Consider the following 14869-nt stretch of genomic DNA (forward strand, 5'->3'; position numbering starts at 1 on the left):
TGCAGTCCCTGGAAAGCCATCAGAGAGCTCTCAGAAGTAGAGTGGTAATGTGGCTTCAGTGCTTAGATGATGACTCTAGTAACTGCATGGAGGAAAGATGATCCTAGAAGCTATTCCAGAGAGAGGGGTTGAGAATCTGGGCCACAGTGAAAGAGTGGGAATGGTGATATTGAGGCCCTGTTTAAGGATTTGTTCAAAAGCCAAAAAGATGGATCTTAATAATTAAATTGGGTTGGGAGGTGTCAGTTGGGAAGAAGAATCGAGGTAGACTTCACAGTGATACCATTGAGACGGGCTGGAAGGAGGAGAGGTAGGAAAAGTGTGATACAGAAGGAGCAGGACTTCCACTTAGGGCACACCGAGTAAGGCGTTTAGTTCCTGGGGACATGGCCAGGAGCCACACGGAGGGATACAGAGGCTCAGCGTGTAGGAAAAGGAGAGGAGAGTGGCAGAGGCTGCAAAGCCAGGGACTGAGTCCTAAAGAAAGACCACTGGGTGTGGCAGTTAGGAGGCTGGTCTTAAGCAGTCTTGGCAAAAGCATTATCAAGGCCAATAAGGCTGTGAACGAGAGACTCAAGTGAGTTGACAGTGAATAAGGGCAAAGGGACAGACAGACACAGATGGGTTCCTGTGCTCTCCCCAAGCCCCATCCCTGCCCAGTCCCTCACATATACTCCTGGCAGATCAGTTCCCTCCCCAATCCATCCAGGCAACTTCTTCTGCACAAAAGATACTATTATGCCATTGTTCACCTCCAGAATGAATGCCATGCTTGGGACCCTAGCACCCTCTATAGAGTTAACAGGGCATTCAAGATCTGCCTAACCAATACCCCCTGATGCTCCACTAAGTGTCCCCACCAGAGACCAGATGATCTGGGACTTCCCCTACAAGTCTTGCATTTTGCTACCTCTGCACCTTTGCCATCTCCATTCCTTCTGTCTAGAATACCCTTTCTTTACATCTCCATTTGCTGAAATTCTGCCTAACCTTCCTGGCCTAGGTGCCACCTCCATCAAGAACCCTCCTCAATCCTCCGATCTGAATTAGCTTCCCCTTAACCTGAAGAACCCTTATCACAATGCGCACCATAGGGTAGTGGCCTCATCCCCATTCTCTATCACCACTGGACTATAAACTCCTAGAAGGCAATTGTCATATGCAGAAGGCTTTGCACATAGCAATGCTCACTATGTAACTGGCACATTGAATGCTGACCTCCTCTGCTAGACATCCTGTCCTACTGACATATGAGGGCTGTCCTTCACATCAACCAGCCAACCCAGTACAATGGTGGATCTCCCTGACATCACTGACCCCTACCTTTGTGCCTGCCATTAATAAAGCTATAGGTGGGCAGGCACATTCATGAGCTGCTTTCCCTAAACAAGGATGTGAGATCAAAATACAGGCTCTGCAAATGGGCCAGAAGCAGGCTGGTTCCAAATTCTGGATCAGTGTCCCCTCTCCTGCACCACCTGAGACACTGCCTGATGCCTCATCATTCCAGAACTCCTGGCTCCTGCCCCAACACAGGTGGTCACAGTCCTTTCTCTAAAGAGCTCATCAACGTATATAGGAGTTAATATCTACACAGAGAGAAGGTTCCTTTCTTTCTTAGGTAGCATGCGAGTGTGAAAGGATCACAGTTTAAGCCAAGGCACATAAGGCAACAGGACAAAGAGCTCACTTCCAAGACTGGAGTCATGGAGGATTTTAAGAGGGATGTAGGACTGGTGAAGGCTGTGGTCCGAGGAGAAGGGAGAGGGCCACCTTGAATAGGTCAGGGTGTGTGAGATGGATGAGGTGGCAGCCAGAAGGCATGGCAGATCATTTTGGCTGAAGCAGCCAACTTCTGCGGGGAGCAGTGAGACAGAGGCAGAAAGACAGGTCAAGGCCAGCTTGAGGAGGCTTGAACACCAGACGACGGGGAACCACCACTGAAGGTTTCTGAGTAAGAGGACCTTGTGAAAAATGTTCTTTCTTAAAGGTGGTTTAATTGGCTAGCTGTTCAGAGGATAAACTGACTTGAAGAGAATCTGATACCCTGAACACTATTAGGGTGTTTGTTGCAATAAAATAGCTTCAGATAATAAATCGAGAGTGGACTAGAAGAGGTGAAAGTAGAAAGACTTCAAAGTAAAAATCAACCAAAGGTTTGAGTTCTTTGGGAACCATTTTGCCTGATGGGCCAGAGAGAGGTGCAGACTCAACCTAAGCAAGTTCTCTGTCCAGAGGTACCAAAGCCCCAGGACGGTTTTATTAGTGGAAAACCAGACAGCTAGTAAGAAATGTCATTCACTCTGGTCGTTTTCATTCACGGACTGGCCAAAGTCCTCTTCTCATCTTCAGCCAATGTATTTCATTCAATGTAAAACTCACTATATTAATTTTTTAACATAATAAGAGTAGAAATTGTCAATTTTAGGAGCACATATGCGAATTTCCCCGCACAGGAGAGAACATGAATCCCATCAGTTAAAAATAGCAGTTGAGCTCACTTTCCCCCACACACTAATTTTAATAAACTTACTCTGAAATTAGCCTGCCACTATGAAGATAGCTGCTCATCGAAAATGTTCCCAGTAAGCATTAAGCTTGCTTCCCAGGAGCTCAAGTACTCCCAGGAAACTCTGAACGATGCACAGTTCTGAACAGAACCCATGGTCTTCTCAGCAGACTCACTTCCCCTGACCTCCCCCCAGCCAGGCAGCAAGGACCATCTTGGACTCATTCTATTCCATCTCCTCAGTCCTGCTAGTCATGACTTGCTGTAGGGGTCTTCCTTTAGGATATTTCCTATAGCCACCCCTTTTTCTCTGTTCCCGCCAATGCCGTAACCTCTTCACACCTCATTCATTCAAACATCCAAACATCCATATGTTTGGATGGGCAAGGTACAGTGCTAGTTGCTAAGGTTATACATTAATAACATATGGCCCCTATTCTCAAAGAGTTCCAGATCTTTTGGGTCCAGTGGAGAGATAGATAAGTCAAGCATTAGGTTGAAATCCACATGATAAGTGGTATGACTTAGGTGCAATGGGAATAATTGAGAATGCCGATGGCAGCAGAAAAGGCTAAATTACTGGTATCACTTCCAAACTTGTCCTTCCCTGATTCCTGGCAGAGTCACCAAATTAGTTTTTATATCATCACAGCCTGGCATAGTACCTTGCAGACAATACAGACTCAATAACTGTTGAGTTCAATAGAAACAAACCTATCCCAAGTATTTTCCTCAATTTGCACTCCAGCTGAAAAAAAGCATTCAGTGCCTCCCCATTACCAGCTACATCAGGGCACACCCTGCTGCCTGGCTTTTGAAGTCATTCACCATCTGGTCCTCCCTGGTTATCCAATCTCATTTTCTGCTGTACTTCAACCCAGCGATTTCTGCCTTTATCCGGAGCATCTCTGCAAAGGCCAACTTGGCCCAGTGCTCATTCCTGCTCATAATCTCCCTTGCCCTCTTCAGCCAAAGGGGAGGGGCTCAGTTCAAGCTCAACTTCTAAGAAGCTGTTCCCGACGTCATCAAGCCTCACCAACTGCCTACATTAGTGTCTAAGATCTATTGTCCACTATTGCACATGGTGTTTTCATCTTAAAATACCAGCTAATAAGAATATTTTAAGTCAGGCGTGGTGGCTCACACCTGTAATGCCGGCAGTTTGGGAGGCTGAGACCAACAGACCCCTTTGAGCTCAGGAATATAAGACTGGCCTGGGCAACATGGTGAAACCCTGTCTCTCCAAAATATACAAAAATTAGCCAGGCATTGGTGGCTTATGGCTGTAGTCTCACTACTCAGGAGGCTGAGGCTGGAGAATCACTTGAGCCCAGAAGCAGAGGTTGCAGTGAGCCGAGACTGTGCCATTGCACTCCAGCCTGGGTGACAGAGTGAGATCCTGTCTCAGAAAAAAGAAAGCAAGTGTATTTTATCAACTGACTGCCTATCTTCCCACCTTGCCTCCATTTCCTGCAACCCCCACCCTAATTATCCCCCACATATTCCTCTGCATTTTTAAGAAGCCAGACATTCTGCCTTTATGTCCAAGAAAGACATAGCCCAGCAGAACACAGGTAACAGCTGACTGGCTTTTCCATCTTGAGGGCCTGCTCCTGAAAATATGAGGGCACAGTGGAGTCTCTACAATGGCGCCCTTGACCATGACTCCTCAAAAGACTAGAAAGGACCTTCCAAGTTGACAAAAGGGCAGAATCAGAGTGCAAAGGAGAGCTTGGTTATCAGTTTCCAAGGAGGAACACTGAGCTTGACCCAATCAGCCTTGGGTCGGGAGGGCAGAGCAAGGACCCCGGGCTGAGGTTTGAGGGGCACAGCTAGTTTTGGGGGAAACCTGATCAGCTCGGGAATTGGAGAGGTAAGGATTAGAGCTCTCTGCAGCAATGGCTAACTGTCTTGAATATCCATTCACCAACTTTTGAAAAATACTGAGTTTACTGAGGTATAATTTAGAGAAAATTTTAGCCCTTTTTGGTGTAAGGTTCCATAAATTTCAACAAGCTTACACAGTCAGGTAACCATCACCACAATGAAGACACAGAGAACATCCATAAATCCAAAAGATTCCCTCACGTTTCTCTGCAGCCGATTTCCTTACTGTACCTTCAGGCTCTGACAATCATTGATCAGTTTTCCGTCTTTTTAGTTTTTAACTTTTCAAGAATTTTGTGTATACCTTGCTTGTGGGGATGGATACACCAGTGTATGCACACATTCAAACTCATCAAATTGTATACCTAAAATATGTGCACATTTTTGTATATTAATTATACCTTAATAAAGGTGTTTTTAAAAAGATAAAGCATTAGTTCATGAGTACGAAATAGTCACTCATCACAAATGCTAAAACCATCAGCTTTCATCCTGTGCACATACCCTGTACCCCACTTCCCCAAATGAGTTATTTGGTTGTGGCTGCTCTGGGCACAGTGCCTGTGGGGAAGCCCTACTTCACAAACAGTGGTACCTCGGCTGCTAATTTTTTTTTTTTTTTAAGAAAGTTATTGCCTGTGTAATCCCAGCACCTTAGGAGGCCGAGGCAGGTGGATCACAAGGTCAGGAGATCAAGCCCAACCTGGCCAATGTGGTAAAACCCTGTCTCTGCTAAAAATATAAAAAAATTAGCTGGGTGTGGTGGTGCATGCCTGTAGTCCCAGCTACTAGGGAGGCTGAGGCAGGAGAATTGCTTGAACCCAGGAGGCGGAGTTTGCAGTGAGCCGAGATCGTGCCACTGCATTCCAGCCTGGCAACAGAGTGAGACTCCATCTCAAAACAAAAACAAAACAAAACAAAAAATTAAAAAAAAAGAAAAGAAAGTTACTTAGTTGTATACTGTTTGAGTTACATACATAGAGTGTAGACAGGTGTGGACATGTGTCCTCATTCTCTTCAATCTTACCTAGGAGAAGGATTGCTGGGTTTTTTGGTTAAGTGTATGTTTGACTTCATAAAAAAATTGCCAAACTTTTATAGCTCAATAAACTCAATATTTTTCAGTTTTTGAAAAAGAGTATAGAAGTGACTGTACTATTTAACATTCCCTCCAGCAATGTATGAGACTTCCAGTTGCTCTGAGTCCCTGTCAGCCTTTGGATGATGAGTTTTGTAACTTGCTGCTTTTCCATTCTAATAGGTATGTTGTAGTATCTCACTGTGGTTTCCATTTCCCTGATGCCTAAGGATGCCGAGCCTCTGCTCATGTGCTTATTTACAGTCTATAAGTCTTCTTCAGTGCAGGGTTTATTTATTCCTTTTGTCCATTTAAAAATGCAGACTGTTTATTTTGTTCTTATTGAGTATTGAGAGTTCCTTACATATTCTGATACAAGGTATCTATTCTGCACATATTTTCTCCCAGTCTGTGACTCTTTATGGTTTTAACAGAGTCCTCTGAAGAAAATGACTTTTTAATTTTTATAATGCCAACGTATTCATTTTTTTCTTGATAATTTATCTGTTTCATGTCCTATGTACTCTTCTTCTTTCTTTTTTTTTGAGATGGAGTTTTGCTCTTGTTGCCCAGACTGGAGTGCTATGGCGCAGTCTCAGCTCATTGCAACCACCATCACCCAGGTTTAAGCGATTCTCCTGCCTCAAGCCTCCTGGGTAGTTGGGACTACAGGTGCATGCCACCATGCCCAGCTAATTTTTGTATTTTTAGTAGAGACGGGGTTTTGTCATGTTGGCCAGGCTGGTCTCCAACTCCTGACCTCAGGTGATCCACCTGCCTCGGCCTCCCAAAGTGCTGGCATTGCAAGTGTGAGCCACTGCCCCCGGCCTACTCTTATTTCTTAATAGGACCCTCCCAAATTTAACTTGGGCACATCCTGCTAAGGACTACATTTACAGCCTTCCTTACAACTAGGAGTGGCCATATGACTATACTCAGACCAATGGGATGTGAGCAGATGTGATATGTACAGCTCTCCATTCATCCCTAATGAAAGAAAAGCCCCCTGTTCTGGACTTCCCTCTTCTCCCTTTCCCCATTCCTATGGACTGGGACACAAATGTGGCAGCAACAAGCTTAAGCCACACAGATGAGGACCCTAATGGTGGAGAAACATGATAGAAGAAACCTGAATTCTGAGATGACTCACAGAGCAGGGCTGCCCTCTAGGCCTGGAGTACCACACTGCCACACGAAAGAGACACAAATGTCTACCTTAAACCACTCTATTTTGGAGGCATTCATCTTTCTCACAGTGACTCAGACTTTATCCTAACAAATGCATTCTTATTTCTTAGGATGTAGAAAATAATCTCCAATTCCCTGGACCCAGCCTTGGTGCTGTGACATGTGTATGCACAATGGTTTCCCATAAGCCCCAGAGTGATTTGAGGGCAGCATAATAATTTAGCCCTAGAGTAACTCAGGGGCAGCAGAACAAATTTTATTTATTTATTTATTTATTTATTTATTTATTTATTTATTTATTTTGGGGGAGGCATTGGGGGACAGAGTTTCACTCTTGTCACCCAGGCTGGAGTGCAGTAGCACGATCTCAGCTCACTGCAACATCCGCCTCCTGGGTTCAAGCAATTCTCCTGTCTCAGCCTCCTGTGTAGCTGGAATTACAGGCACATGCCACCACGCCCAGCTAATTTTTGTATTTTTAGTAGAGACAGGGCTTCACCATACTGGCCAGGCTAGTCTCGAACTCCTGACTTCAGGTGATACGCTTGCCTTGGCCTCCCAGAATGCTGGGATTACAGGCCTGAGCCGCCACGCCTGGCCAAATTTTAAAAATGAATAAACCTTGCCCCACTTTGGCCAAGACAGCAATGTTCACCATGCCCAGAGCAGTGAAAAGCAGTTCATCAATTTGTTCTTCATTTACCCAAACATAGCATGGATGTGGTGCACACAGCCAAAGGGCCAGAGGACACCTGAGTGGGGATGAGGAAAGACACAGCAGTGACCTAGAGTGACCAAGGGCGAGATACAAGACTGAATTAGGAGAGTGTGGGTAGGCAAAACAGCTCACCCCAGCACCCCAACCAAGACTTAGCCTTAGTCTTAGTATTTCACAAGTCCCCTAGAATTTAAACACAAATTCAGGAAAAGGGATTGGCGTGGCTTCATATGCAGATTACATTTCCACTACTCAAACCACAAAAATTTGTAATCAAAATGAAGACATTATAGCAAAACACAGTTTTCACATACCAGAGTTTCTGTCGTGAGGTTCATGCTCACTGTTCCACTGCTGCATTGCCCGGCAGAGGCCTACACACTAGCAAGCATGATTATTTCATTTGATCCTCACAATTAGGAGCACTAGGAGGCAGGTACTTTTAGTACCCTATTTAAAGCTGAGAAAAATGAGGCTCAGAGAAGTTGCATGGTGCAGTCATTCCCTCAACAAGCGTTTTCCCTCCTCTGGAAAATAGCCCCCCAGTTTTACTTGGGGATCTACCCTAGCTCCACTCATAGTCCGTGTGTCCTGGGGCAGGGTGCCATGTACAACTCTGGGCCTAAAACAATCAGATCACTGTCCACCTGAGAGATTTCTGCAGGATAGGTGAGTGATCTAAGTGGCTTTAAATGGAGCTTCCCTGGGTTTCACGGGATTGGCTAGAGAAGGCTCTTGCCTTCCCCTCTGGACCTGAACTTGACAGGATGAGAGGCTGAGACTAAAGCCAGGCAGCAAGCAGACTCAAAGATGAGAGAAAGTGTCTGAGTGTTGAATCAGTCAAAAGCCAGTCCTAGCATGGAATTACTAGTCATTTTAGTTATATTCACTTCCTGGGGTGGCCATAACAAATTATCACAGACTAGGGGACTTCAAACAACAGAATTCAACTGTTGCACAATCCTGGAGGTTAAAAGTCCAAAATTAAGGTCTTGGCAGGGCCACATTCCCCAGTGAGGCTCTAGGGGAGGGTTCTTCCTTGCCTCCTCCTAGTTTCTGATGGTCGCCGCACTCTGGCTTTCCTTGGCTTGCAGCTGCATAACTCCAGTGTCTGCCTCTGTTGTCCCATGCCTTCTTCCATCTGTGTCTTCACATTGTCTTCCCTTTGTGCATCTCTGTGTCCAAATTTGCCTCTTCTGATAACACCAGGTCATTGGATTAGAGCCCCTCCAAGATGACCTCATCATAACTTGGTTATATCTGCAAAGACCCTACTTCCAAATGATGTCACATTCACAGGTGTTTGTCTGGTGGCAGTTGAGGGGAGGGTGTTAGGACTTGAACACATCCTTTTGGGGACACAATAAAACCTACAACATCAGGTGGTAAATTCCCTCTAAGCTTATCCACTTTGGTTTGGGTTTTTGATCTTTTGTATCAAGAAAGAAGCAGGGTCAAGATATACCCCGACATCTCCTACTACTTTCAGAGTCTAAGTCAGTGACTGAAACTCAAAGCTGGGCCTTTACCTTAATTAACTACAGAGCTCGTCTACACCTACTCAACCTCTCCTTTCCAAATATCAGTGGCTAGGCCAGACACAGTGGCTCATGCCTATAATCCCAGCACTTTGGGAGGCTGAGGCAGGATTCCTTGAGGCCAGGAGCTCAAGATCCGCCATCAAAACCCCATCTCTAAAAAAAAAAAAAAAAAAATATTGGCTGAGCACGGCAGCATGTGCCTGTAATCCCAGCTACTCAGGAGGCTGAAGCAGGAGTATTTATATTTAAATTCTAGGACACTTATGAAATACTAAGACTAAGGCTAAGTCTTGGCTGGGGTGCTGGGGTGAGCTGTTTTGCCTCCCACACTCTCCTAATTCAGTCTTGTATCTCGCCCTTGGTCACTCTAGGTCACTGCTGTGTCTTCCCTCATCCCCCCTCAGGTGACCTCTGGCCCTTTGGCCGTCTGCACCACATCCATGTTACTTTTGGGTAAATGAAGAAGGAGATGTAGGCTGAAGTAAGCTGGGATCACACCACTGTACTCCAGCCTGGGCAACAGAGTGAGACCTCACCTCTAAAACAACAACAACAAAAACAAAAAATCATCTTTTCTTTGGGCGGAGGCCCACTGTTAACTTTCTCTGGCCTCCTGACCCCTGCATACAACATGCTCAAGGAATAGGAGATTGATTGTTATCTAATTAACCAAAATTCAACTAGTGAAATGAAATTATGTATCATTTATCATAGAGTGATTGGCTGAGCGAAGACCAGGATTTTTATCTTGGAAATAAAAAGTTATTGATTGCCTGCGTGGTTGCACTTTGAGATATCTCCAATTTAGAAACCTCACCTCAGGTGGTGATAAGAACATATGCCCCTCCCCAGACATTTAATTTCCAAAACAGAACACTGGCCATGCTTCTTTCACACGCATGGGTGTGTTTACTTCAGGGCCTGAGAGAAGGCTGAAATTTCAGCTTATTATACCAAAAATATGAAAATTAAACTGATCTCTCTAGGATCATATTAAATGAAAACAGCTTCCTAGAGGCAACTGGAGGAAGCAAACTGATTGAAGGAGAGGACAGGGCTCTGGGCAGGAAGGGTGATGGAGAAAGGATGCAGAGTGGGAGGCAGCACCCAGGACTTCTGCAGAAATAGATGCAAGCCCACAAAAATCCCATGTGGTCCAGATTAGCTGTGCAGTGATATCTTCCTCATGTTCTTCTGTCAGGTCCCCAAATCACTATGTAACACCACAGCTGCTGAGCACACTCTTCCCTGATTCCTACTTGGCTGGTACCGGACCCAGTCACACACATGGAAACTCTGCCAGTCAAACGTGACTGGGTAAGGGAATCGCGTGAGCAGCTCGGCTTGTAAGAAAGGTAAACCAGGGGGCTGCATCCCCAGGCACTTTTGAGCAGTATTATCACAGACTGGGGAAATCCAAACAATAGACTTCAACTGTTGCACAAACCTGGAGGCTAAAAGTTCAAAATTAAGGTCTTGGCAGGGCCATGTTCCCCAGTGAGGCTCTAGGGGAGGGTTCTTCCTTGCCTCTTCCTAGTAAATTCCCTCTACACCTATCCACTTTGGTTTCCTGGGGCTGCTTGATATGGTTTGGCTCTATGTCCCCACCCGAACCTTACCTTCAATTGTACTCCCGTTAACTCCCACATGTTTTGGGAGGGAACTGATGGGAGATAATTGAATCATGGGGACAGTTCCCCCACAGTGTTCTTGCGATTAAGTCTCAAGAGATCTGATGGTTTTATAAAGAGGAGTTCCCCCGCGCAAGCTCTCTCTTCGCCTGCTGCCATCCACGTAAGATGTGACTTGTACCTCCTTGCCTTCCTCCATGATTGTGAAGCCTCCACAGCCACATGGAACCATAAGCTTATTAAATCTCTCTTCTGTAAATCTTCCAGTCTCGGGTATGTCTTTATCAGCAGCATGAAAACAGACTAATACACTGCTGTAACAAATGATCACAAAGGGGCTGGCTTAAAACAACAAGTGTATTTAGTCACGTGATTGATAGAGGCCAGAAGTCCAAAATCAAGGTGTCAGCAGTTGGTTTTATTCTGGAGACTCTGAGGGACAATCTGCCTCTTCCCGTTCCAGGGGCTGCCAGTGACCCTTGGCATGCCTTGGCATGTGGCTGCATCCCTCTAATCTCTGCCTCTGTCTTCACATGGTCTCTTTCATACCTCTCCATCTTCCCAAAGCCTGCTCCCTTGTGTGTCTGTGCCTTAAATATCTCTGTCCTTTCTCTTCTAAGACACCAGTCATTAGATTTAGGACCTACCCTAAATCTACGGTGATCCCATGAAAAGATCCTCAACTTGATTGTATCTGCAAAAGCCCTATTTCCAAATACAGTCACATTCGCAGCTACTGGGGTTAGGTCTCAGATGCATCTATGGTGGGGGGTACACAATCCAGCTCATTACAATAAATTTGGGAGAGACCCATAAACTTGAATTTTTCATAGGTACACAGAATAACTCTGATGTGGGTGATCTGTAGGCCATACTCTGAGAAACACTGATCCTGTTCATGGGGGCTCAAAGTTGGACTAGACATGATCCCCTTCCTTGGGGAGCCTGCCATCCAGCAGAAGATACAGACAGATGAGCAATGATTACAACAGAAAGTGTGGCCTAGCAAGGCTCAGACAAGTAAGGAGTCAGACAGACCAGGATTCAAATCCTGCCTCTTCCACTTACCAGATGTGAGGCTCTGAGCAAGTTCCTTAGCCTGTCTGAGCCACTGTTTCCTTAACTGTAAAATAAGAAAGAATTCCTACACTATGTCATTGTGAGTATGAGGCCATGTAAAATGTTTCACATGAACACTACACTCAAGAAACAGTCATTGGTTATTAAGGCGGGAAGTAAGTTAGACCCATTTTCACCCCCGTCATGGCCACTGGCTACATCCTCACCTCATGTTCGTGGAAGTTAAGGAGGTGTTACTCTGGAAAATCTCTGCTGGAATGGGCAGGAAAACTCCTGAAGGACCTAATTCAGGATTCACTGACTTATTCAGCAAGCATTTATTGAGCACCTGCTGCATACAGAGTGCAGTGTATAGGCCCTTGAAATAAAGAGCCAAACAAAGCACACAGCCTAGTAAGGAAACCCATTGCTAGAATAATGCAGTCAGCGCAAGGTTGGGGAAAGCCCAGCCTACTGAGGGACATCCCATGCCATTTAGCACTTGAAGACATTCCATCCTTCAGTGTGCTCACGCTCTTATTGTCTATGGCAGGCGTCCCCAAACTATGGCCCAGCCTGCGGGCAGCATGCGGCCCCCTGAGGCCATTTATCCGGCCCCCCGCTGCACTTCAGGAAGGGGCACCTCTTTCATTGGTGGTCAGTGAGAGGAGCACAGTATGTGGCGGCCCTCCAACGGACTGAGGGACAGTGAACTGGCCCCCTGTGTAAAAAGTTTGGGGATGCCTGGTCTATGGTATGACCTTCCTCCCAGACTATATCATGAAAGCCCCAGGAGGCCTTTGAGGGCAGGGAAATTCTTTGTCTTATGCATCACTGAATCCCAATCCCAAGCACCTAACAATGTACCTAACTCCTAACAGGCAACTGATTTGCAATTGTTGTAGTGACAATTCTAATGCGATTTAAGGGCCTAACACCGAACTTCTAAGGAGAACTACTCCAGCCTCCTTGACTACTAAGTATCTTGGTGGGCCCAGAAACAAAGTCCCCAGAGGATCTGTCCTTTGACATAAAGCCTGACAGTTTGAGAAGATGGAGCCAGGCTGCAATATGATGGATCATAACACCAGACAGGAGAGCTTTCAAGTACTAGACCAATGCAGAGCAAACTAAACTAGGGCAGAAGCTACCGCTTGTCATTCTTCTTCAGAAACACAACGCTCTGCACACACTGGGCATGAAGCACTATTATCAGACTGACCTGGAGACCCAGAAAACGATGAAAGGAATGAGACAGTCGAGGGTTTCCCTTCTCATACCCCACAAGGGAAGGAAAAGAGCAAACGCATACATTCTGCAGTGAGTGCATAGCAGTAAAGAAAAGGAAGCTCTGGCCGGGCGCGGTGGCTCATGCCTGTAATCCCAGCACTTCGGGAGGCCGAGTTGGGTGGATCACCTGAAGTCAGGAATTTGAGACCAGCCTGGTCAACATGGTGAAACCCCATCTCTACTAAAAATACATAAATTAGCCAGGCATGGTGGCGCGCGCCTGTAATCCTAGCTACTCTGGGGGCTGAGGCACAAGAATCGCTTAAACCTGGGAGGCACAGCTGAGATCGCACCACTGCGCACTCCAGACTGGTTGACAGAGTGAGACGTCTCAAAAAAAAAAAAAAAGGAAGAGGAGCCTTGGACTGGAGCTGGGTTCTCAGAAGGGAGAAACTCCCCAGTATGGCTAAGTAACACCGGGAACTGCCAGCACAAACGGTGGCAAATCAGGGCAGATTACCTGTGACGGAGACATCCGCATTCCCTCTCACCTGGAGAGGCCAGCAGCTTCTCCTGGCCAGCAAAACTCTTAGTGGGGACTAAAGAGCAAACAGCACAGGAGCCTGAAAGTGGACCCCGGCCTATGTTTATGACAAAAGAGTCGCGGGGCAGGGGACACGGTGTTCTGTGCTTCCACAAATCGAATCACTTCTGCACCTGTGTTTCACTTTTTTGATACATGCCCCTCCCCACCGTACACATGGTAGGCCCGCAGTAAACACGTGGTGACTGGATTGAGTTAGTGAATCAGTGAACGGCTTCGGGGGACCCCCGAACTCCCCCAACTCGAACCACCACCGCCGCAGAGAATTCCACCTGGCCCAGGTGCCACCCCAGGGCTCGGATTCTCCCCCATGGCACCACCTTTCCGCTTCAGTCCCAGGCGTCCAATCGCTTGGCTCCACAACAGTGGCGAGCGGGCAGGCAGGTGGGGCTTGGCACCTTCTCCTCCCGGATCCCAGGGCTGCAGCCTCCAATCCAGGGCTAACCCGTGCCGGGGGGGAAGGCCCCTCCCCAAAGGCTGGCACCAGATGGCGCGGAAGAAAGTGGCGCCCGCGCAGACGCTAGTGCGGGAGGAGCGGCCACCTGGCGGGGTCGCGCGGGGGCGGCAGCCGCGGCCACTGGAGGTGCGCGCCCCCCGCTCGTCCCTCCCGGCTGGGCCTCTCCGGGGGCGCGGGCCCGGGGTCCATCCCGCCCGGCCGGCGCCGCGGCCTCACCTCGCTCACCAGCCCCTGCCAGTCGCTCTCGGTCCGGTCGCCGTTCATGGCCTCCTCCTCCATGCGCGGGCCGGCCTCACGGACCCCCGCCGCCTCCTCCTCCTCCTCCGCCTCGCGGCGTCGCGCCGCCGCCGCCCGGGCCCCGCGCGGCCCCGAGAGGGCCCGGCGCCTCCGAGCCGCCGCGCCGCCGCCTCCTTCGGCCGCCCGCGCTGTTGACTGCACGTCAGCCTCCGCGGGAGGAAAGGGAGGAGGGGCGCGGCCGCCGGGGCCGCAGACACAGCCCGGGCCGCAGCCGAGCCCCGCCGGCCCACCCCGCGCCCTCCGCCCCGCGACCCCGGGCTCCGGGACCCCCTGCCCGGCCTCTAGGCAAACGGAGGCCTGGGTCTCAGCCCACAGGTCCCTCGGGACCCCTCAGCGCTCTCCGCACAGAAGGTGGGCCCCACGGACCGGCCTGTGTCCTGCGCGAGAAGCACATCCCCAAAGCCAGCCCTTCCGTGACCACCTTCCCGACTCTCACCCCTAGAATGTAAGCTCCCCGAGGGCAGGGGCTTCCTTGGTTCGCTGATGGCACGATCCTGGCACGTAAGAGATGCTCTACAAATCTCTGCTGAACGCAAGAATGAATGAACCACGTATTATTATATACTTAGCATTATTTTTTAAACTGTTAATGTTTGCTTGTATCTATTTTTTTAACGTATCAGCTATCATAAATAGAAAGCAAATGTAAACAGTGAAAATAAAGCGTTCA

General features: G+C 47.9%; 1 protein-coding gene across 2 annotated transcripts in view; it reads right to left on the reverse strand.

Annotated features, from left to right (window-relative positions):
* The window catches only part of CCDC149 (coiled-coil domain containing 149), a 112942-nt gene extending 98601 nt beyond the window's left edge, over positions 1-14341 (reverse strand). The window contains exon 1 of one of the 2 annotated variants that reach the window (XM_039468503.2): positions 14119-14341. In XM_039468503.2, coding sequence (XP_039324437.1) covers positions 14119-14181 — 63 coding nt within the window. In that variant the 5' untranslated portion in view covers positions 14182-14341. The remainder of the gene's footprint in view (positions 1-14118) is intronic. The other variant, XM_039468504.2, reaches the window with a different exon arrangement.
* Between the last annotated feature and the right edge of the window lie 528 nt (positions 14342-14869).

This window comes from Saimiri boliviensis, chromosome 3 (assembly GCF_048565385.1).
Source record: "Saimiri boliviensis isolate mSaiBol1 chromosome 3, mSaiBol1.pri, whole genome shotgun sequence".
In the NCBI taxonomy this organism is placed as follows: domain Eukaryota; kingdom Metazoa; phylum Chordata; class Mammalia; order Primates; family Cebidae; genus Saimiri; species Saimiri boliviensis.